Source organism: Perna viridis, chromosome 10 (assembly GCF_037379345.1).
Source record: "Perna viridis isolate PV_CMFRI_1.1 ecotype Kerala chromosome 10, ASM3737934v1, whole genome shotgun sequence".
Classification (NCBI taxonomy): domain Eukaryota; kingdom Metazoa; phylum Mollusca; class Bivalvia; order Mytilida; family Mytilidae; genus Perna; species Perna viridis.
Genome location: NC_142454.1, coordinates 26,187,604 through 26,212,705, shown reverse-complemented (window position 1 = coordinate 26,212,705; position 25,102 = coordinate 26,187,604). Strand labels below are relative to the sequence as shown.

At 31.2% G+C, this 25,102-nt stretch overlaps 1 protein-coding gene across 8 annotated transcripts in view; it reads right to left on the bottom strand.

Moving 5' to 3' along the window:
• Window positions 1-25,043, bottom strand: part of LOC148605159 (neurobeachin-like) — a 169,948-nt gene extending 144,905 nt beyond the window's left edge. For 7 of the 8 annotated variants that reach the window (XM_088548659.1, XM_088548653.1, XM_088548657.1 and 4 more), the window contains exons 1-16: window positions 24,739-25,043; window positions 15,312-15,416; window positions 10,928-11,054; window positions 10,221-10,321; window positions 9,562-9,657; window positions 8,072-8,193; window positions 7,294-7,420; window positions 6,715-6,729; window positions 4,465-4,584; window positions 3,722-3,868; window positions 3,380-3,436; window positions 2,398-2,538; window positions 1,772-1,834; window positions 1,307-1,389; window positions 711-819; window positions 124-276 (exon numbers count right to left, since the gene is read on the bottom strand). In XM_088548659.1, the coding sequence (XP_088404785.1) occupies window positions 124-276; window positions 711-819; window positions 1,307-1,389; window positions 1,772-1,834; window positions 2,398-2,538; window positions 3,380-3,436; window positions 3,722-3,868; window positions 4,465-4,584; window positions 6,715-6,729; window positions 7,294-7,420; window positions 8,072-8,193; window positions 9,562-9,657; window positions 10,221-10,321; window positions 10,928-11,054; window positions 15,312-15,416; window positions 24,739-24,903 (1,731 nt within the window). In that variant the 5' untranslated portion in view covers window positions 24,904-25,043. The remainder of the gene's footprint in view (window positions 1-123; window positions 277-710; window positions 820-1,306; window positions 1,390-1,771; window positions 1,835-2,397; window positions 2,539-3,379; window positions 3,437-3,721; window positions 3,869-4,464; window positions 4,585-6,714; window positions 6,730-7,293; window positions 7,421-8,071; window positions 8,194-9,561; window positions 9,658-10,220; window positions 10,322-10,927; window positions 11,055-15,311; window positions 15,417-24,738) is intronic. The other variant, XM_088548655.1, reaches the window with a different exon arrangement.
• Window positions 25,044-25,102: the final 59 nt, after the last annotated feature.

Genomic DNA, 25,102 nt, shown 5'->3' with positions numbered 1-25,102 from the left:
TCTATTTCAACAACACATCACTGTAATATTTTTTATTACAGGTAAAGAAGACAAGGTATTAAATGGATCTCTGTGTCTGTTTTTATTTCAACATGTTAATTTTAATACTTTTTGCATGTTTACCTCTACTGAGCAATGTATCCAGAGAGCTGGGTTAAATAAAATGTGATCAAACAACTGCTTCAGTAATAATCCTCCTGTTGGCAGACTGACCAAAAACTGGGTCAAGTCCAGGAAGTGTCCTAAAACCTTTGGATTTACATGGTCTCTGGAGGCCTGTTAAAGAAATCAATTTTACCAATTTTATCCAATTTTATTCTTTTGCTATACAGACATGGCACATTAAAAAATGATAATAATTCACAATTCATACTTTAAAGACATGGCACATAAAAAATTATAATACATATTGTAATTCATAATGTTAAAAGTCACTTTTTTAAATATCTTTGTTAATTTAAATCTTGTCACATGAAAAGAAAGAGTCACTCAACTCAACTGTCTCAGCACACCACCACTAAATGGAATTTTTAAACACTTTTATCTTTAGTAATAAATGAAATTAAATAATGTAAATAGTTAAGCCTCTTCTGTAGCGCTGTGCTCATTATTGAAATAATCTTAAATATGTTGAAGTAAGTCAAGTAAGCAGTAAAAGTCATTTTTTTTCAACAATATCTTTATTTATTTAGATCTGATCAAAAACCAACCTTTTCTAGGAAGTACCCAATCACTAGGAAGCCTTTATTCTGTATCATCTGTTGTTGTATTGTAACAGAACTCTTCAGTAAAATACATAAAATACTCATAAGGCTCTCACTGAAAGTAAAAACAACAGAAAAGCTACAAAAACTTTCATTTTATATAAGTTTCTCACTTTAATAGTGCTTCAACTTTTTTTTAACTACATTTCTTTTAAAATCTTGCAACTAACTTGGTTATTTTCAAAATACTTTATTTTATTATATTAGGATTTTTATTATTTTTCACATTTCATTACAATTGTGATGGTGATTTGAAATATCTTTTTTAATGTCTTTTAGGTATGTACTGGTAAAAGAATATGATACATGTACATGTATGTAACAGATAGAATTTCTTTTTTCTTTAAAAATTGATTATCACTTGAACTTTGAAGAAGAAAAAATAATTGAGACGTGGACATAAAAACATATGTCACAATATCATTATCTACATGTACTATGTATTAAAGTTTTGCCCATTCTGCTCCAACCTTCCACACAGAAGTAAAAGCATTTTTATAAATACTTAATTTTTTTAATGTGTCTAACACTAACAAACCTACCATGTTGTATAATCTACTCCAGCAGGTTTGTCTGTACCTCTGTATACTTGTTCATCCAGTTGGCCAAACAATGGAAACAAAACCTAACAAAAATGAAACAGGAAGTAAAATAAATGCAATATCCCAACCCCATTTGGACTGCTTTGACAAATGCTACATATCAAAATGACATTTTTTTTCACATTTAAAATGAAAGACTTTAAGACAATTGAAATAAAAATAAACTATCAAAATTTGAAAATTTCAAGAGGTACCTTCTTCAAAGCAAGATACCTATATAATGCGTAGGCAGGTCAATTCTGTCTTTTGTCATTTCTACTCATGCAGGTCACTGTCTCATTGTAACCTGTCTCACATTCATATCATTTGTTGGTTTTAAATTTAAATAAATCTTCTGACAAGATAGTTCATCTAATTTATCATAATTACTCTATTTCATATCATTGTGTATCTTATAAGTCATACCTGGACACCTCCAAGTGAATGTAATGTACTGTGGATGGAATGTGTTATCACTGCTTTCACTTCCTGTAAATAAGAAAAAATATGTATTGTACAACTAAATAACAAGAGAATACAGTACCTGCTTATCTAAACAAAGAACTACATAAAAGGTCATTAGTCTGCATTGTAATTTCTTTTTCTTTATTTGTATAAGAATATCCAAATATTAGGCATCATTACAAAAGGGCTTGTTAGTATTGTTCTTGATATACTTTTGATCGGAAATGTCTACTGTTGAAAGCATTCAAAACCAGACTAATTTGTACTTCTGTATATCAGACTAATTTGTACTACTGTGTATCAGACTAAGTTGTTCTTCTGTGTGTCAGACTAATTGGTACTTCTGTGTATAATTAGTCTGCTACTTCTAGGTACATCAATATGATGCATTTTCCATTTTGTGTTATTATCAAACTCAGTATAATGTAGAAATAGTTCTGGATGCATAATTTGTTCTTATTTTACTCTTTTCTATATAAACAAGTACTTCGTATGCAATTAGTGACCCATTTTCATGAATTTACAGGGTCACATGACAAGACTTACAAGCCATATAAACCACCATAATATTAGCTCCTTAGTTTTACCTGTGACATTAAAGCATGCTGTACATGGACGAAGTGGGTGGGGTTTCCCTTGGGTGATGATTCTAAACACAGCTGTCCATCACATGCCATTGGGTTGTACATGAACACTATGGTTGATGTTAATTTTCCATCATAAAGAAGCTGAAATAATATAATCAGCAATACTGAAAAGACATACAATAATTTGATACTTGAGAGTGACTATTTTGCATGGTATACTGTGAAAGTATTATTGTTCATGGGGTACCAATTTTCATTATTTTTGTAGGTTTGGTAAACCATGAAATAAATTTCCCAACGCAAAGCAAATTTCCCTTTTGTTTGTAGAGTAATCAAGAGAACCAAGATTCCAGTGTAAATCAGAAGAATGTAATCCAGTGACAAAGACCAGACATGGAAAACAGACACACAACAAAGAACATAAAATAACCTAATACATACAAAGCAACAAAAAGTAAATGGGTAAATAGAGTTGTCAAATCCCCTAATTCTAGAATCTACTAACTGATATTTTTTGTTTTTGGTTAACCCATGAACTATTTTTTTTCTCTAGAACCATGAAAGTAGTTTTATATGATTTAAAAACAACTCACAGTAAACTGAAAAACATCAACTAATGAACTCAATGTTGTAACAGTTGCTTATTTTGTGGTTTTCATTATTACACATTACATACATGCATCTTTTTAATCGATCTTCATTCCAATATAGTATGTAACTACAAGCTCCACCCAGTGGCAATAGTTCATTTCTCCTCTTACTAAAAGCTAAAGACATGCCTTTCAAAATTCTCAGACATTATTCAAATCAAACATTGTTTGACAGTCAAAGACGACATGTAAAATCATTCACTTTTTTCGGCTTTTTAACATTCTTGAAATTTCTGAGAAAGCTGGCTGCAGCATCAAGAGTCAGATGCTGTTTCAGAGCTTGGTGTAACTTCAGAACAACAGAACTCAGTAAAAGACCACCCAGTACTCACTCTTTTGTTAATTTCTTCATTACTGAATCCACTTTCATTTTCAAATCTAAACTGACTCTGCAAAAAAGAAGATTTTGAATCTGTTATAAATTTAAACCTTTCAAGAAAATAGATTTTATAATTGATTAATAATGATTATAATTACAATTATATTTAATTATAATTTTTGTATGTTGGGTAAATTCTTAGTATATAATAGATTGGTTATATTGTGCTGGTACAGAAAAAAATCTAACTGAAGGAAAATCAGATTTGTCCAAATTGTTTCCTTTAGAAAAATTATCCCAAGTTATGCTTCAAGCCTCTCATTTGTCTTTCCACTTAATGTTTCACCCAACAAACCTTGTAACTGGGACCCAGCTGGTATATCCCATGTATTTGTTGTGGAGACAATGCTTCACTGAACAGGTATACAGTAGACATCTGCCCACAGAACATGTGATCTGTTTCTCCCTCTACACTTGATCCCAGGAAACACTTGTCAAACGGCTGAAATATTAATGTATTGACAATTCTATCTAAAATGTATAACAAGAATAGATAAAAATCTTATTTCATAATTATGAATGGTGAATTCAACCTTTATTCCTAAGATTTACCTACATATAATGAAAATAGGTATAGTGAATATGTCAAAGAGACAACAACTCCACTGGTATGAAAATGTCAGCCCAAGGCGACCCATAAGGTTTCAGTGAAAGACAAGGAAATCATCACACCACAGAGCAGGCTGCAGCTGGACCCAAAACTACATTATACACAGGTACAGCAAAAGAGTTGCCCCTATATACTCAAGTAACACAAAAATAAACTAAATTTGAACACATGTATACACATGTTACAGGGACGATTTTACAAGGTGTAGCGTAAATTGGCAAAATCGAAGTAAATATGCAGTAAAAAAAAAGAATCGTAACAGTAAAATCTAGATTTGAAATAGCAGAAAAAAATCATCCCTGATGTAAGAAAAAATGGAAAAGATTTAAGAGTTACTAATTACAGAATAAATAAAAGTCTGTTTTCAGCATGTTAGCGTACGACAGTGTATTAAAGCCTATAACTTAAGTCTTTTTTTTTTAACTTACATCACTAGTATTAACAAGCCATGACATTTCTGAATGAGATTCTAAGTTCCCATCAACGTAGACACGTAACTCTGACTTGGTCCATCTGTTGTAGACATGTACCACAGTCACCATGTGCCACTGAAAAGGAAATAAAATGAAATCCTCTTGTATATATCAATTTTCACAGACATCTACCTTAAATTGTTCCAGCCTTACTTAGCTTTTTAACCCACCATTTTTAATGTCAGTCTCTAATCAAATATGAAATTATGCAAAGTATTTTGCAACTTCATGTGCCAAATATTGAAAAGTGGTTAGAAAAATTATTTCTAAAAATCAGGAAATTAATGACACTGCTATTGTACATTTTTTTTATATTCTGTCATCTTTCACCTTTAATAGTTTAAAGGTATATCTAAATGATGTAAACAAAATTCAAGCAATCAGGGACCAATTGAACTCAAAGAATACAAAATCATATACTATATGTACATATCAGATAATGAATGAAAAAGTTATTTAATAAAATGAAAAAAAATCTTTCAAACAACAAGTAGTATTAACATTTTGAATATTTATGAGATGTCAAGATTTCTGAAATATGTAATAAAAGGCCACACCTATGTGTGCATGCATCTTGTCACTTCAACATAACACCATCCTTGTCTGTTAGTTAGAGATCAATGAGTGTTAGCCTTATCAAGGGAAAGGCAGATTTCAGCAATCAGTTTCCCTCATCAAGGGAAAAGGATGATTCATACAATTATCTTGCTTAAATCATCTGAGATGCAGAACATAGGCTAAAACCAACAGTGATCCAAGGACCCTATACTAGTAACTACATGTAAATTTCTGACCAAATATCTATGAAATTGCATTTATCTAGACCTTGGACCTTCAATCTCTTTGACACCTTATTGAGTGTTGATTTTCTATTAATAGACCAATAATTAAAAAAAACTTGAGAAAGCCCAGACCCTTCCATTCTTGAAATTAAGTTTTCCCTCGTATGGTAAACTGCTATCAATAACTAATACCTCCTGATTTCATGTGGAAATTATGGGATATGCTCCTAAGTGAAAGTCCTTAACATACTCTTCTATACTTTTCTTTCAGTGAGGTTTGAAAGGTATATTTGCTCACCATATTTTTGCTTTTTCATTTAACAAACAACTTCGTTATCTTAGATTTAATACCAAAAACGTGTAAACAACAAAATAATACACCTAAAATGTTTACACTTTGAAGTCAAATTGAGTCATCTAAATCTTTGGAGACAGATTCACTTATGGTGTATCTCTATTATTGCATTAAGAACTATTATAAGTTACTGTGAACATACTTTTGGTTGTGGGAGACTAATTTTCATGGTTTTCCTGGGTAGGCCAAACCATGAAATTCAGTTCCCATCGAAAAAGAGAAATCCCATTGATATGTATACTGAAAACTGCAAAACCACGAATTCAAGAATCCACGAATAGTGTTCCTTCCCCAAAACACAAAAAATTGGTATCCACAAATTAAGGTACTTTCACAGTAATTTATTTAGAAGTAAAGTTCAAATGCAGAGAAAATAATCCAACCAATTGATAAGAAAAAGAACTGTTATACAATTAAGTTGGACAGATTTTGCATTCTAAAGAAATAAATCTTAAAAAGAATGTCTTCATGGTAAAGTGTTATATGCTACAATTCTATACTTACAGGATAGTTATACTTTAAACACATGATGATTAATTTTAAGATGCTTCTAATGTTGTTAATCTTTAGACAATTGAAATATGTGACTAAAGTGCTACTATCTTCATACTATAGAAAATCAAAAGGCCAAGTAGAATAATTTCAAGGCTCTCAACCCTTCCTCGTCTCTTTCAAAGGTGGTTCATATGCTTTTATTGCCATATTTATCAAATAAAAACAAAAAAGCAGCTCCCTCATATTTTTAAGTATGAACAGTGTAAAAAAAACCCTCATCATTTAATGGGCAATAAAAAGGGAAAAATTTGATGTCTCTGGCTATCAAAGATTTTTTTTTTAAAAAATGGCCTGAGAACCAGGAAACTGACTTTCAATGGCCCAAGCAACACAGGCTGTGAATAAGGATCCAGGTACAGATTGCCTATTCAAATTTAAGGCTGTGAATCTACCAGAACTAAGCTGCTGTTTAGATAACAAGTTAGCAGAAAGGTGACTCTTGAAAATGAAAATTTTCTATATTTGACACATCAATACAACAGAATTATCCAGTCACCAAGAAAAATCTCAAACCTTGTAAGTTCTCTCCTGAAATGTGAGAATATCTTCTACATTTTTGCATTTTTTACATGTATTTAGCATAGGATAGTTGATAATTAATCATAAAAAGTGTCTTTTCTTCCTAAGGAAGACTGCCTACTGATATAATTTGTTTAATGAACATGATTAGAACTTTCAGTATTGGTTGTAAGCTGAATAAACCTTCAAGACGAACAATAAGTTGCAATCGTTATCACACTAGGTATACCACTATTAGTTTCATTTAGTGAAAAATAGAAAAATCACAGAAAACATCAAGTTGATGTCAGACAACAACTAAAATCTACAAAATTACAAACTATGTTCCATTTATATAAAAACAAATACCAAATTTGATATAAATCTATCCATTGGGAGTCATTCAATTGAGAATTCCATTTGAAGAGAGGGACAAGTTGATTCCAATACACCACCAACTCCTTCAGAAGAAGTATAAAACAGCTGATCTTTAAGCAGTAGAAAGACAAATACAGAATGGCATGTTACTGTAATTTACATGTAAAAATTATCTACAGTGCTATACGTACATCAGATCAATGGCACATTATTTACCTTTCTAGGTAGAAACTCATATTTAACACAGTGCTGGAATCCTTTGCCCTTGATCTTCATTGCTGTTATAACCAGAGAATTTCCTACAAAATGTGCTGAGTAGCCCACTCCTTTGTTGGTTTTGAAGCTGAAATTTTAAGTTATAACATATTGCATTATTATAAAATTTTACAATGTGAACATCAGTCAGCTAAACAAGAGTAATGGTTTTCTTACATGACTTATGTCAGAAAAATATATGACTGTGGTAAAAATACCATTTCTTAAGAAAATTGAACTTTTTGCCTTAGTTACAGCCACGAAACTCAAAAATTGCCAGCAATTGTTGATGACAATGTTAAGTCACACTACTCATGTCTTTATGATCAATTAAACTGTTATTTCAAACAGACTGTGACTTTTTGATCAACGACAATGTTACATTACAGTGATACTAATCTTGACTTTGTAGTCAATGACAATGTTACATCACAGTGATACTAATCTTGACTTTTTGATCAATGACAATATTATATCACAGTGATACTAATCTTGACTTTGTAGTCAATGACAATGTTACATCACAGTGATACTAATCTTGACTTTGTAGTCAATGACAATGTTATATCTCAGTGATACTAATCTTGACTTTGTAGTCAATGATATTATTATATGATGTCAACATGACCTTTTTGTGAGTGATATATGTATTTACTAGTACTATGATTTCATGATTACAAGAAATTAATTGTGAATAATTATATATATAACTACAAATATTCTATTCTTAAAAATTTACCAATACAAGTATGGCTGCTCTCTTTCTACTGTTACCCCAGTCACTGGATCCAATCTCATCCAACAACTGAATGTCCATCCACTCTGGTAAGGCCATGTCTTTATTGGAGGCAGGGCAATATGCTACAATACGAAATGTTTCATACTCATAAAATATCTTAATTACTCTGATAAAACCTCACTAATATTTAAGGTGTACTTATTGTGCTTATTAAGGGTGAATTAAAATCACTTTTTGAAATTTTATGTATAAATAATAGTAAAGATATCGTAAACATAAATCATATGTTAATAATATCTTTATCTTCATGATTTCTTTGTTACTGCAAAATAACACCAAAATGTTCAGTTATACAGTACACCCAATCATTAGGTCAACAACAAACTGTAAGGGGTATCCTTCACAAGGAAATTTCTCTGTGGGCCTAGCATGTTTCTTATCTCAGATACTTTAACATAATAGTGAATTGTCATAGATTCTTCTTTTTTATTTTTTATTTTTTGTAACGTAAGAATTAAATGTAGAACAAACTTTTTAAAAATATTCAATATAAATGTAATACACCAATTATTAATTTTACGGGTTGAAGAGTGACCCTTGGTTTCTTCCCCTCTACCCCCCCAAAAAAGAAAAGTAAGGTTACCCTTTTTAGCCTTAGATAAGACCTCAGATAATATAACTTTTTCTGGTAGACTAACTGTTGGGTTACATGACAAATGCATGTAAATTACAAAAAATACCAATCGCATATATTGCAATTTATTGATATGCTGTACACACGTTTCAAAAAGTAACCTCTCATCAGCAGCATTAGAATGAAATAAATAGGAAGGTCAAATTCCAAAAATTTATGGTATACAAGAAGTATTCAAGACAAAAACTATCAAGAAGTTCTACCCTGTGCATTAGCAATACAAGGAATGAAGCCCCGGTGTTTTATGTATATTCAAATTTGTAATACTGCAAATTGTACAATGTAAACTGTAACTGTATAAGGGTCAAACTTTATAATATCAACATTGCTGATTGATTGATTATGGGGTTTAACGCCCTAGCAGCAATATTTCAGCTGTATTCAGGCGATATATCAACATTGCATGTAGTAAGTAAAATAAATAGAAGACACTTATAATGTATATCTTACACTATAAAATGTCACATGGCTTTGGTTGTATCATATATGTATAACAATGTTCATTAAATTTTCTCTGACACCTTCTGTGTTAATAGCTTTCATTGAAATTCCATCTGGGAAGCTGAACTTGTCTCAAAAGTATTTATATTATTTTAATTTGTATTTAGGTTTTATGTTACTATTCTCCTTCCCTGTCATTCCAGTGTTAAATCTATGTTTTAATTTTTGCTATTTGCAATATTGAAATGTGTGTTGTTTTTCTTTTTCTTCTTTCAATTTAAGAATCCAACACAAAGGTCCCTTTTGAAACACTTGGTAATCTAAGTCCTGTTAACTGAACCCATAAACTACTTACAGATCCCTTTTTACCAGGGAAACTGAAGAACTCATCAGGGCCTTCTCTCTGTGGCATCATGTTCAACACGGATAAAAGCTTCACTGAGTGGAGTTGCTAAAAATAAGAAATAAATGTTGTAAAAAGAGCAAACAGACTTAAATCCTTTAAGGAATGGCAGTTTTATATTCCCTTTCTATGACATAATAATTTAATTTGGTTAATAACAAGCATTCTGATTGGTTGGTTCTCTTTGAGCAAACCATGTTATTTTGTATAACTTGGCTTGGTACAATGACATCATTAACATTGATTGGTCAGTACTCTGCAATTCAAATAAATATTTGTTATAGTTTATATTATTGATTGCCACTTGTTGCAGTGTCAACTGTCTGAGCAGAAATAAAATCCTGAAATCCTGAAATAATCCAAAACAAAATAATATTTTGATTTCGAATCAATCATAAATATTTGGGCAGTTATTCAATAGAAATTAAATCATAAGGAATGTTTCATATTTTTGAACAGGTGATACAAAATAACTTGGATTAGGCCAGTTTACACTTCTTTATAAACTGTAAAGAAACATCCCTTAAATAACCTCAATCATTAAACAATAAAATGCTGATGCTTTAAATTTTTAAAGAACAGAAATAAATAAGATCAACAAGGATATTTACCCATTTTTCATCTTTAATTTTCAGTAAGCTCATCAACTTCTTCAGTTCTCTGACAGTAATACTATAGCTAGCCAATACACCCAACATGTCCACTAATAAATCTGAAAGGAAAATGTAAACAATATGGTTTTCATACAAACTAAACTGGTACTTTAAAGTAATACTAAGTCTGCATTCTAATTTGTATTTTCAAAACAGACCAGGTAATAAAGGTAAATACTGATGACAAATACATTCCTATTGCTTTTCTGTACTAACTTTTAGGGGTTTATTCATTTGTTTTGTAGTAGTCTTAGAATCTGGTAATCTCCACTTGACTGGTCTTGTAGTTACAAAAATGTCAGATTATATATGAATATATTTAAGTCTATATGCCAGTACTGTTAATCATCAAGCAGCACTTAAGTTCAGTGATTAAGTCACATTTTTCTCTCATTTTTGTAGATTTTCAGAATTTTCAATAATTTGGAAATAATGTATGATGAAAAGGCTTTTATTTGGTGCTGAATATGAACAACAACAAAATAACTAAAAAAATCATTCGTAGTAGAGAGGAAAATTTTTGGAACAGGTCATTTCCACCATTTAAAAAATTCCAGTCATTTTTTAAAGATTCAATACATATCTTCATTTTCCAAGCCACTAAGTGCAAATGGCCAATGGTCCCTTTGGTTTTCAATCTCATTATTTTTTATATTTAAATTCACCTGCAATAACATCATCAGCATCACTCATTAAGTTAAGTACATGTTCAATCAGCCCAACCTCTGTACAAGCTTGTAGATTTCTACGACTTTTCTTTAACATGGCAGTAAACACACTCCATATCTCAGCCTGAAACATGTAGTCTTAGTCATAAAACTGGAAGCCATATAATCATTAGCTTCACTTAAGTCCATTAAAAGCTACGGCTTTGTCTAAGAATATTATATAATTCTGTTTTAAAAATGCATTGTTTTACAAGAAGACAAAATCGTAAGTTTCAACCTTTTGGAACTGGTCTTGTCACAACATATTACATCACTTTATGCTTCTAGTATCTTTCTACCTAAAAAAATTCCTACCATCTATCTTTAAAAAGAGAAAGAGCAAGAAACAATCTTCAATTAAATGATAAAGCCTTGTCACAACATGTCATATCACTTTCTACTAAAAACATGCCAAGCGATTTTCTTTGGGTTTTGAATATGTCTAGAAAACAATTAGGCCAAAAAAAAACAATAAAATGTCAGTCTCCTGCTACCCTAACTACCTTATTTTTTTGTGCCTACCCAAAACAATTTATGGCCATTTTGGCTCAAGCATCATTCAAGTCTGTATTGTCTGTATTAACTCAATGTTAATGTTGAAAAATTAATTTCTCTACTTTCCAATCCTGTTTTTTTTTTCTTGCTGGTAGCAGGAAACAAGGCTATTGTTTTATTTGCTTGATTTCATAAGAAAACATTTATATGATGTAATGTTCTGGTATAAAGTAGAAGTGCTCTTTTTTTTCATCCTTTTATGAACTAATGATATTGATACAAATTTAATCTTTTTTTGAATATGTTGAAAAATAGAAATATCAGACAACAACCAAAATTGCTTGCAATGTATGCCTCATCTATATAAAGTCTGCACAAATCAAACTTGAATCAATCTGTCCAGAGGGAGCCAAAACTTTTGTGACAAAAATCTGAACAGATGGAATGATGGACGGACAGAAAAGGTTATTCAAATACAACACCCACTTGTTGAGTAAGGATATAAATAAAGAAAATACCATTGAAACATAAACTGGCATTGCATATTTTTTTTATAGACTTTTCCATTAGATTTAAAGCAATCTTCTTTCAAGGCAACATTCCTTATATAAAACCACTTATCTATAACCTTCTCTCTTTGGTCCACGAAACGATTGTATTCATCCTATACATTTTATGGCTTGGCCTTAGGAGACAATCATGAATGTCTATTTAAATAAACTTTTCATTTTATGGTATCCAGAAAAAGAACTATGTAAAGTGCATAAAATGTATAAAATTCCCTTAAAATCATACATAATTTATAATTTTACTCTGGTCTAGACACAATGTAAGGCATACTGTTGATTCAAGATCAATTTAGGCCAGGACTGAAATCACAAATTTATACATGTACGGGTGACCAGAAAATACAGGAAAACATTAATAAATATGTTTAGCTACAGAGGATACACTATAGGAAACACAAGATCTCATGAAATAAATACTCAACATATAAAAGCAAAACAAAAAAAAACAAAACCAAAAAACAACAATAAGGTTATGTTCAGCCTTCGTTAGGGAGAAGATCTATCTGTATAAAAACAATAAACAACCATTAACAAAATATTATACCATTAACACAATGAGACAAAAATTTGTAGTGATACTTAAATTGTCTAAATTGACCAAATATACAAAACATCTACTGGTATTTAAATCTTATGGGCAATATCCTATTCAACATGTGCATAGGGTAAACTACAAACACGGGCAAATTAATGCTTAAGGATAAACTTTCTTATAACAAAACATGGAAGTTGCATGTGTTGTCCTGTTAGGTATACCCCAACAAGGAAGTCGATTTCAGACAAACAAAATTGCTTACAACATTATACATATGCATCATCTCTATAAAGTGATATACCAAATTTGAAAGGATGCAATGATGGATAGACAAGGTAATTTCAATATTCCACCCATTCATTAAGTAAGAGTATAATGAACTTGAAGCAGTATTTAGTCAGTATTTTCCCAAGAATTATAGCACTTTAAAGTTCAATAACAGACATTGACATGAAAGGTATTCATAACAGCGCACGCAAGATCTGATGGTTAACTCATGGTATAGATTTGACAGTTTTTACAGTGCCTCAGTTCTCCAATTCTATGTCTAGACAAAAGCTTGGTTTTAATTCTAATGATGCATCATAATCCTTTTTTACTCTCTTCTTGGCATTTGGAATTACTGATGTAAACTGATACAGTGATTTTCCTTTTGCTTTGAGGGAAGTGCATTGGAAATATTGTTGAACTGCATATTTCCAACACACAAATGAATAGCTCAGAACTAAAAATAAGTACATTGAGAAGGAAAAAAAAACATAAATATATACAAGAATGTTGTTTTTATGAAGCAATTCTTTTTTAACAACATAAAGTGTTAAATCTTTGTAATTTGGGTAGTTATTTTAATGAAAGCCAAGGAGGCATTTTAATCATCTTTAAATTGCCCCCATATAGTGGTGAAGATGCTTTTTATATTTTTTTCTTAGACATAAAAATAAGACAGTACTTTTTCTTTGTTATTTCATTGATATGGGTAATAACAAGAGGTTCCCGGGAGCCTGCATTGCTCGCCTGTTTAATTTTTTGCCTTTCAACCTTTCGACAATTACTCTAACAAGGAGTTCTCCAACATTTTGACTCAAAGAAGACTTTGGTCAGACTTATCATAAAGATCGTTTCATCAATTGAAAGTTTTTTTTATCTCATTTATCTATATACGTTTTCAAGGTAATGGCTGAAAACAGCTGAAAAAACTCATTTTTAAGCCTTTCAAGGGCAAAAACTCTAACAAGGAGTTATCCGACAACTTTGATACCTGCAGACTTTTGTAGGCCTTATCATAAGGATCAATTCAGCAATTGAAGGTTTCTTTGTATCTATCATAATTTTCAAGATTTGGGCTGAAAACTGTAAAAAAAAACCCCAGTTTTCACCTTGGCACCTGAATCATTTTAGCATTAAAAAGAATTTGGCTAAACCTTGCTGTTTTGGAGATACACAAGAAAAACTTCTGACACCTTAGTTCTATTTTTAGTAAAGGAGGCCATGTTTTTCTATGGATAAAAAATCCCCACACCAGTTCTATACAGAAGACCCCAAGAAACATTCACCAATTGGTCAAGTAGTGTCAAAGAGGAGTTTTGTAAAATTGTTAAAGACAACGGAGGATTACGACTACGGACGCCAAGTGATGGCAATAGCCAGGTGAGCTAAAAAAAATCGAAGAAATTCTGTCAATTATCAAAAGCTTGTCTCCCAATACAAAACATCACGCCAGTTGCCAATTATAAGTAAATCAATGCAACCCTTGCTATTCTCAGCACATGGTTTGTATGAATGATTATCTAATGCTGTAATGATGTCAAGTTCTAAAAAGTGTAGATAAATTTTTAATTCAATCATTCTAATGTACAATCAGGTATTGATGAATGCTTCAATGGGAATATTATTTTATCAGTGTGATATGGAAAAAATTAAGTTTACATGCAAATCTTATTAAAAACTCAGTAGAACATTTTTTTAAGAATTTACAAAAATTCTAGTTTTTAAACTTGATTATTATTTTGTATTTTTGTCTTGGACAAGCCATTGAAGATTTAAATATGTTACTCTATAATTAATTTTATGGGAGAGAATTGCAATACAATGGTGATAACTGCCATCTGTGAGTGATGGCTCACTAGTGATACCCTCGCTTTCAATTAAGATGTAAGGAAATAAAAAAGTCCTCAGTAGACAGGAAGTTGTTATCATGTTTTTCTGGAAATGGTTCCCACCATATGGCATACCTACTGGAAGAATGTTGTAAAATTTCAAGCTGCTGTTATGACTAATTGCTGCGATAGGAAAAATTGTTACAGAGAGAAACAAGGACAAGAGAAAAACAGTATACCCCTCTCCTTCGAAGCAGGGGTTTAATTATTAACAAGTAAGATAATCATACTACATATCCTACTAACAGGTATTGCTCCATACCATTTTTGTAGTGTTAACAGAAATTTTTATGTACCTGTAGTGTTAACAGACATTGTTTCATACCTGTAGCATCAACACAGTTTTGTACATGAAGTATAAATAGACATTGCTTTATACTTGTGTTGTTAACATATACTCCCTTATACCTGTAGTTAACAGACATTTATTCATGCATGTTGTGTTAACAAATATTGTGTTAAATATGTAGTGTTAACATACTTATTACAAAAACTGACTACGTTGTAATATTAACTGAATGTGTGTTAACTTGCTCATTAGCCAATGAATGTTTTAGTGTTATATCAGTCACTAGACATTTGCATACCTGTAGTGTTAATGAACAATGTGTTAACAGGCGGAGCATGTGCATGATGTTCTGTTCTTCATGTATGATAAAGTTGTTCTCAATATCAAATTCTCCACCAACCAGCTGAAAAACAGAGGAGTTATCAAAATCAATTTCAGCATTTACTTCATACTTCAGTTCATTGCAAGATCTTTAAATAAGGCATGAGAGCTGAGCTTCTGGAGAAGATATATTTAACCAATGTCATTATCTTGAATAGGAATCAACCGACATATCATCTCATGTGTAAAAAATCTATATCAAGAGATATGTTGATATAATATCATTGGTTATTAAGTGCATATTGAGGAATTTCTGTCAGAGAGACTATGTATTGTATAACTTGCCTTTTAAGGTTTACATTTTACATCTCAATTCATAACAAAATTTTAATCAATTGATCCATTGGCATGCTACCCACTCAAACACGTTATTCTAACTCAAAGCTAACCAGTCCCCATTCTACCCCTTTAAATAATACATGCTTAGAGGAGAAGCAGTAACTACCAATTTTAATGACTTTGGTTTTTCTCGGCTGGGGATGGAACCCTAAGACCACCAAATAAATAAATAATTGGATTATACAATATAATGTCTGTGTATATTTTCTTCATGTGCCACACCTTATACACATTTTGCCTGATTCTTAGATGGAGTACTTAATATCCATGTAACATTATAAAAAAAATCTTTAATCTTTAAATCTCAGTAAAAGACTTAAATGTAAACATGCAATCATCAACATTTTTCTATGCAATGAAAGTGTACATCAAAGTATCCATATTGCTTTATACTAGTACATAGAGTTCCAATACACAATTAACATATTTGATTAAGCCATCCTGACTATTGTCCTTATAAATTTAAGAGGGGTATGAGAATTATTTAAGTAACTTTGACATGCCTTACCCTGTAACCAAGGCGATTCAGAAGCTACTAGACATAGATACAGCTTAATCTACATACATTGACCCTTTTAATTAGAGGAGCAGATAAAATCTAGAATAAGATTCAAATGAGCAACAAATCTATTTCCATCAGATTCTATGTTTAAATTCTGTGTCATTAGAATTCATCATGCGATTTTCCAACACCACAAAAAAATGCTCAATCAAGTTCTATAACTTAAATATTGATTCTGACTATAAGGAAATGATTATCACAGTTGTTCAACTAAGTATACCATCTCTTAAACATGCTATTTTCAAGTTAAGTAGAACAAAAATCCACTTTTGTCTCATAAATACCATTTCCAGCATTTAACATTTCATTAATTCCTAGACTAGAGTTCATAAAGTTTCATTACATTGCATTACAGGGGCTATTTAACATTCAAATGACATTTTCACAAATTATTCTTGATGAGTGATTGAAGCCACATAGTGTATAGTCAAACCACGTCATGGTCTGGATTTCAGCAACTTCCTGAATGAAAATGGTATTCTATATATGAAAAATGATTTTCAGATTCAAATTGAAATGTTTTATTAACAATTAGGTAAATATTAAATGATGTTTGAAGAATGCTTCCAGACAGCCTTCAAAATGTTTCTTAATTTTTATATTACAATAACTGAAAAAAAAGACCATTTGTAAACTTTAAAAACTTAAGCAGTACTCCAGCTAAGAAACATGCAAAATGTGATTCATGGGTGAAAAGCCTACATATTTTTATTTTAATATTTTGTTTGAATTGCATACTAAATAGATTTTGATATTTGGTTTTTCATAAAACCAACCCGTGTTCTTAGGAGATAAAAATTATATCGATTGCACTGCAGATTTCAAAATTAAGGGAGATAACTCTGTAAATAACACTCAAATACAATAGAATCTATTGGATTTTCAATGTTGATTATGTCCTAAGAGCAGGCAGATTTGAATGAATAATTACACAATTCATATTATAGACCCATAAAACAACTTAATTACTAAAATAAAAACTGGAGCCTTTTTTGGGGTGTATCACATTTTTCAGATTTTGCATAATTCTTACAAAGACAGCTACTTAAATCATCTGAAGTAAAAGACAGAAGATTTAAATTGTTAATTTTGCACATTATAAAAGACTTCTTGTATCTAAGACAAAACCATGCTTAGGTTCGATTGATAATGAGGTAATTGAAAAAAAAGAAACTGATAATGTGAAATGCAACAAAAGTACCAGTCTATTACTTAAACCCAAAAATCACCATAACGTCCTCGACCAGTGTAAACACACCTTTAAAGCACTCTCTGACAGACTCGGAGTCGGTCATGAACATACGGACACAAAGCCATTTTTTGTTTTACATCTTTGTAAAGAATAACTTATGACTACATCAAAAATAATTTTACTATTTAAAATGTAAGTGGCTTAAATGTACTTGCAAAAAGTACAAACTTCTGAATGCAGATTAAGCACCATTTTCAAAAGTATGATTACAATGAAACTTTTTCTACACCTTTTGTATGGCTTTGACAGGTGGTCAGTTTACACAGGTTCAAAATACATTTAAAGTAATTCGAAGTGACTTCAAAAAGTGTCTGGTTTAAGATTTAACAAAAAAATTATTCATTCTAAGGAAGCCAAAGTTATATTTTCCATAATTTAAGTGGGTTTTTGTGCTACATGCTGTATTATTTTTATTTTCTATTATCTAGTGTAAGGCTAACTAATTGTCACATTTTTAATGTTCCTAGCAGGTTTTGGCCAAGAGATTTCTCCACATATACATCCAGTTTGACAATACACTTTTCTTCTAAACCCGAGACTAGGTCAGTATAAAATTTGCCTCAATATTCTAAAGTCATCTAGAGTTTCTCTGTCAGACTTCAGTCGCATTCAGACAGCACATGATAAATTCAATTTCGCATTTCTCCCCTTTGGCCATTAACAAATTAGTTTGGGAAATTAGTACGTAAAAATTCGCATTATAAGGAGAAAATATAGAAATAAACAGGATTCCCATCCTTACTCTAAAGCAAGCTTTCCCTTAGGCCATAAAAATAATATGTCTGTTTCCTGTTACCCTACCTACCCTATTTCGTTTGGTGCCTTCCCTGAATATTTTACAGCCATTTTGGCTCAAGCACTGTTAAAAGTCTAGATTGTTTTCCCATCAACTAAATGTAAAATGCTTTTCTTTGAAAATAAAATAACTTTCCTACATTCCTACCCTATTTTTTTTTTGCTGGTAGCAGAAAACAAGACTGTAATTTTTTTAGCATTACTGGGATAGTGACACTTTTTGTCTGCAGAATACAACCATGAATAACTAGATATTGCAAGATAAATAATATGGACAAACGTATCACTGGGATCAAATTAAGATTCATGAATGAATAACAGAGAGTGTATTGATGCCTATGATTAATTACCCAATATGTTCAGCTTAAGCTAATTCAAAGAGGAAGACTTTTGATTAACAATAATGTGATATTGGATAGTGGTACCATTTTTTTCTCTTGTTTGTGATATTAATCCTATGCCGCATGAGACCAAACCTAATCAAATCATGTCTAAAGAGTGGAAATCTGGCAATAATAGACATACATGCATACCACATTTTGAAAAATTTTATATGGAAAGAAACTGATACCTTCGACAGTAACTACCATATCTTCCTTCTGACATGCACATGGAGGAATTGCACTCACCAGGTTTTAACATGTAAAACCCTTAATTTGGATTATTTCCCATTTTATCACTTAAACAGTGACAATATATGATGCCTAACCTTCCTATAAAATTTAAAAATCCCTTGAGCAGTAATGGAGGAGTTGTGCAAAAGGTCTCAATTCTACCAAATCGAAATGGTCAACCTCACCTATAGTATACATGTACATGTATGTAGATGTAGTACCTGAAACACATTAAACCTTAGCCTAGTTCAAAGTGAAATTTTGAAAATAGACTTTTATCATGTACAGAAATGCAAACCTTAAAAGTAAAAAGCATAATCTACATGAAAATAAACTATTAATTAACCCTGACCTGTAATTCATGATTATTATCATGATTATGATTTGCAATGGGTCAAGTTTGCTCGGAACTAGGGCTATAGAACTGGAGCTTCATTGATAACTTTCAAGTATTTTTGTATTGTACATGTATGTTTAATACATGTATTTACAACATGTGCATATACATGTACGTAAACACTTTAAACAAGCTATAACTTCTTACTTTCCTTCTTTCAGGAAGGAAGGAAATATTTCAGGATTTCCCATGTGTCCGTTGAAATCTTTTTAAATATTTCTTTACCCAACTCGAATATGGTAATCTTTCAAATCATGCAGAAAAATGCTCAGTCAGTTTCCATTAAATCATACAGTCACATCAAAACATTGTAAGAACTAACCAACCATTATGAGAAATGTTTTAAATATAGATGGACCAACTGATAAAAACAAATCACATGATAAAAGCATTAGATTCCGATAAGCATTAAGAAAATTACATTTTTGGTTAATTTTTCCATTAAACTTACACAAAGCAAGACACTGGCAAGCTAAAGAATTCTTAGATATCAAAACAAATCAAATTTGAAGGAAGTCATTAAAAAAATAATTGTTTGTTGAACAACTTTGGATGTAGGTAGGCAAATTATTATATTTTTCCCTTTGAAAAAGGACTTTATTTAAAAGAATTGTATAAAAGGATAGAACAAGGACTTTTCACTCAGTAATTTTTACTGGACTCAGTCACTAAATATTCAAAGAAATTTCCAGACAGCAAAAAAAATTGACAGATCACCAACACTTCACTTAGTGGCAAAAATAACTCAAATATCAAATTAGTGGTCTGATTTAGCTGAATCCCATAGTTTAGATATAGATTATTCAATTTTGCCCATGTCACAATCATAATGGAATTGTAAAGCCATCATAAAAACTCTAAGGTCGTATCATAGAGTCATTTATTGTTGAGTTCATTGGTACATATAACATGATTGGATCAATATCGTTATATTTATTTCTCCAATCTATATAATATTTAAACATACTGTATCGTTGTTCATGATACAAATAATACAGTTCTCATGTGGGAACATACATACAGAAAGAATTTCAGACTCCTTAATTTCTAACATCACAATGAGTTTTTGTTGCCGTTTACTTTATTCATTACAAGTACACCAGTAATTATGAGGGTTGAAGGACAAACTAACTACTATCATTGGGAAAGACTTGGCAATTAGGACTAAATTAGAATTAGCAATTAGTACTAAACTGAAAATCTTACAGAAATTTCCTAGGGACACAACTCTAAAGACAACAGAAATAATAATTAAATTTTAAATAAAGAGCTGACATCCATGGGAGGAGTGATTCAGAGCTGATGTCCATGGGAGGAGTGATTCAACACTTTGATCTGTTGTGACAAGGTTACCCAATACTCCTAGTTTGAAGCATTCTTGCTAAGATGCTAGAGGAGGGAATTATATTGTGCAATAGAGGTATATTCAAGATATATGTACATGTACACATCTCTTAATATGTGACTGGAAAATGATTAAGTAATGGTCAAATCTAGCAAAATTTTATATTTGTGTGTGTGTAAAATTGCAGGTCAAATTGAACAAGTATATACATTTGTATACATATATGTCACTCGTTTTATATTTATATCATTACATATAACGAAATATGTATGGTGAACATGTCAAAGAAACAATAACCCCACCAGGATGGAAATGTCAGTCTAAGGCGATCCATAAGGTTTCAGTGAAAGACAAGGAAATCCTCACACCACAGGGCAGGCTGCAGCTGGCCCCAAAACATCTTCATAGACATGCACAGCAAAAGAGTTACATGTACCCCTATATACACAAGAAAAATATAAATAAACTAAAGGTGAGAACAAAACAAGATATACAGAAGCCATAAATTCCTGACTTGGGAAGGTGGCAAAAAATGTTGCAAGGTTCAAGTACTTTCACGTGATCACAAAATTTGGCCACTGTTGAAAAAATATCACACAAATTTAACACACCTAAAAATCAGTTCAAAAAGGCCTGAGTCCTTTGTTACAATGGAAAAAAAGAAACTGAATATAAATTACACAACTGTGCAAATTAGTTGACAATAGCCTAATAGGGAATGAAAAACAATCCCTTTAATAGTAAATTTAAGTATCAAGGTCACAATTATAGATATGAATACTAAGATAAAGAAGAGGACATTCTTTATTATCAATGTTTGCTTTATTTAAAGACAGTTAGATATATATCTTTAGTATAAACATTGAAGTCATCATTGTTTAAAGCCAAAACATCATCCAAATATCCAAAGGTATTATCAAATTCTTCAACTAAATGTCGTTCGGAAGGGCCTTTATTTATCCTTGCCATAAATTGTGATTTGTAATAGTACAGAAAGAGGTCAGCAATTAGTTGCGCACAATTGGTCCCCATGGGAATTCCAATATCTCACGATAAACAGTTTCATCAAAGCATACGAAAATGTTGTCTAACAGGTATTCGAGTTCTGTAAGCATACTAAAAGAAGTCCAAATAACATAGTTATTTTAATTTTTTCTATACTAAAAAATGATCTAAAAGATTTCTGACAAATATATTTCCAACCGATTTATTAAATGACATTTAATATTTTAGAGCATTAAATTTGGAAACAGGTGTTTTTAATCTTAGGGCAAAAGTAGCTACCAAAAATATTAGGAGTTATCCTTCCCCACTACCCCATATTGGAACAGCAGTTCTATTTACAAGAACCTTGCGATATTTATTAGTCAGTATACTTGATTTGCAATGCTTATTTTTTTCAAGAATTTAGATAGTGGAAGTAATTTTGAGTTCTAAAAATTTAATTTTTATACATTAAGTTTTCATGGACAGAGTCAGAATTCCAAAAGGAAAGCCAACATACATAAAATTGAGAAATATATTCCATAAACAAAAGAATATACATCAAAACAATGAATGTATCTGTAACAGTGTTGATTGAAACGAACTGAAACATAAAATTAAGTATATTTTTAGAGATCATTTTGATTTAAGACCTTCAATAAGGCCAAGAATAAAGTATTTGTGTTTCCGCTTACACATACTCTAAATACATGTAACTAGAATTGGTAAGTAGGCAAAACTTTTACATATTTTCTTTGACTGGTTTGTTTTGTAGACACATTCAAACTTTAATTGAGCTTGTCAAAAAAGGCAAAAGAGTAATCAAGGGAACCAAAGTTATAGCAGTAATCAAAAGAATGTAATCCAGGGACAAAGACCAGACATGGAAAACAGACATACACAACAAAGAACATAAAGTAACTAAAATCGTACATACAATGTAACAAAAGCAAATGAGCAACTCTGTTTTTCTAGAATCACCTGCCGAGTTTCTCATAAAAAGTCAAGTCCAGGGTAGACAAACCAGTAAAGGAAAACTATGACTCGTTGAATAAAAATTTAGGGTCAGTAGGGTATCAAAAGTACTGGTACTAGGCTAATATTTTTTTTCTATACAAGACATGCATTTCATCTTTACAAAGTTACAAACATAAGCTCTTTTGAAAGTTTTATACTGAACACATTCAATTGGCCAATACATGTACATTTCGATACAATACACAGCAGCATGTTTCCCATATATTTTCTTCAATTTGGAATAAAAAATATTTAACAGATTGAAAAATTATTGACTACATTGTAGCCAGGTTTCATTCTTAGAGTCTTTGATCTCAACAAAAATTAGTGGATTTTTTTTCTCACAGGACATGTTCTACTTTACTATTTGCATAATAATTTCATGTATGTATCTAATCGAAACCTCAGTCAAATGTATCATATTGTATTGTGATACAATGTACATCGAAATCATAATGAATCGTTTCATCCTTATTGTTTATCCAACATCTGTTTATTGTTTATCAAACATCTGTTTTGCTTATTTCAATTAAAATCCTAATTCAAATCTTACTCAATTAAACACTTTTTATTAAGACCAAATATATCGTGACTGGTAAAGATATTTAAAGAAGAAATACATTATAAATTTTGAGTTACATTCATCTTTACAGTGGAACGAGTCAAAATTACTCAATAGAAGAAATATTTGGTCATTTTATGTGTCTTTATTTCTTTCTTCTGGTTGATTTTCCATAATTAAGGAAACAAGCATAAGTAGTTAAAGCTTTGGTTATAAAGGTGTTTCCTAACATTGAAAGCAACCAGTTGGATTCAATTTCACACTGAAGTTTAGTCTGCCATATTTGTATAATCATGTTATGAAATCAGAAGTAAATATATGAAAAAAAGAACCTTAATGGTAAATTCTTGATCTGAAAAATGCAGTTTTAACCTAAAAGCAGAAAAAAATCATGTCTGTGTTGTAAAGCAACCTTCCACAGACAAACATCTATGGAGTTTGAAATTTCAGTTGTCCATTTTTTTCTTTTTCTTAACTGTTAGGTTTTTTCATTGGTTCAGAACACTTTAAGTTCTTCAGGAGTTCAAGGGTTTAAAACTTTAAGTTCACTTTCAAAGTGGAAGTTTCTGGACTTCAAACCAATGGTCAATGTCTAAGGTAAGAAATTAAGGGCCCCAGACTACCAACCATCACTAATTTGAAACCCTGGAGTTATTACTGGAAGGTCACTTGATCTCAAACCATTTAATCTCAAAGTATTCATATATTACCAATATAATGTTCACTTTCAAAGTGGAAGTTTCTGGACTTCAAACCAATGGTCAATGTCTAAGGTAAGAAATTAAGGGCCCCAGACTACCAACCATCACTAATTTGAAACCCTGGAGTTATTACTGGAAGGTCACTTGATCTCAAACCATTTAATCTCAAAGTATTCATATATTACCAATATAATGTTCACTTTCAAAGTGGAAGTTTCTGGACTTCAAACCAATGGTCAATGTCTAAGGTAAGAAATTAAGGGCCCCAGACTACCAACCATCACTAATTTGAAACCCTGGAGTTATTACTGGAAGGTCACTTGATCTCAAACCATTTAATCTCAAAGTACTCATATATTACCAATATAATGTTTGCCTCAAAACATTTAATGATCAGAACTTTGTACAACTGGTCACAGGATTAAGAAATGTTTCGGTCATGTTAAATAACTACTAAATGGACTTCATATCAACTCTGGAACTGAGAATAAACAAACAGACTCCATACATAATTAATGACACACTTACTGAGCATACAGAATAGTTATTTTACAAGCCAATGTTTTCTTTCCTACATCTTGGACAATAAACTACCATCTAGATTCGAAGACTCTGTGTACATTTGGAAGACAACATTCTTCAGGTAAGGGAGATAAATGCTGTCTACAGTGAACAGAACTTGTTTACAAAAAACTTCTGATCATTTGCTACCTAGACTTTAGAGTTCTAAGACAAAGTTAACAATAGTTTTTTTTACAATATACATAAAATCTTACCAAGTATAATACAGTGTCAACGACATCTTTATTTGACACCTGTCCAACCTTGATCAGGCCAATCAATAAACCGAACTTCAATTCATCATTCCCAGAAGCTTTCAGAATGTCTTCTGGCGTAGTAACTTTTGTTTCTTTTTCCGCTTCACCTTCCTTTTCTGCCATTCTAACTCTTTTTAATGTTCAGACACTATAGGGTGTGTTTCGTTTGTGTTTAAATGCTGTATGGCTTCACATCCTGTTAATTAAAAACTGACAGGTATTCCGCTTCGCTGTGTCGGCGACTGGGTGATGCCAATACAACTTCCGGGTTTCAGGGCTGAATGTTTAAACTTGAAAAAGAAAAATAAATATCTCGGTCATG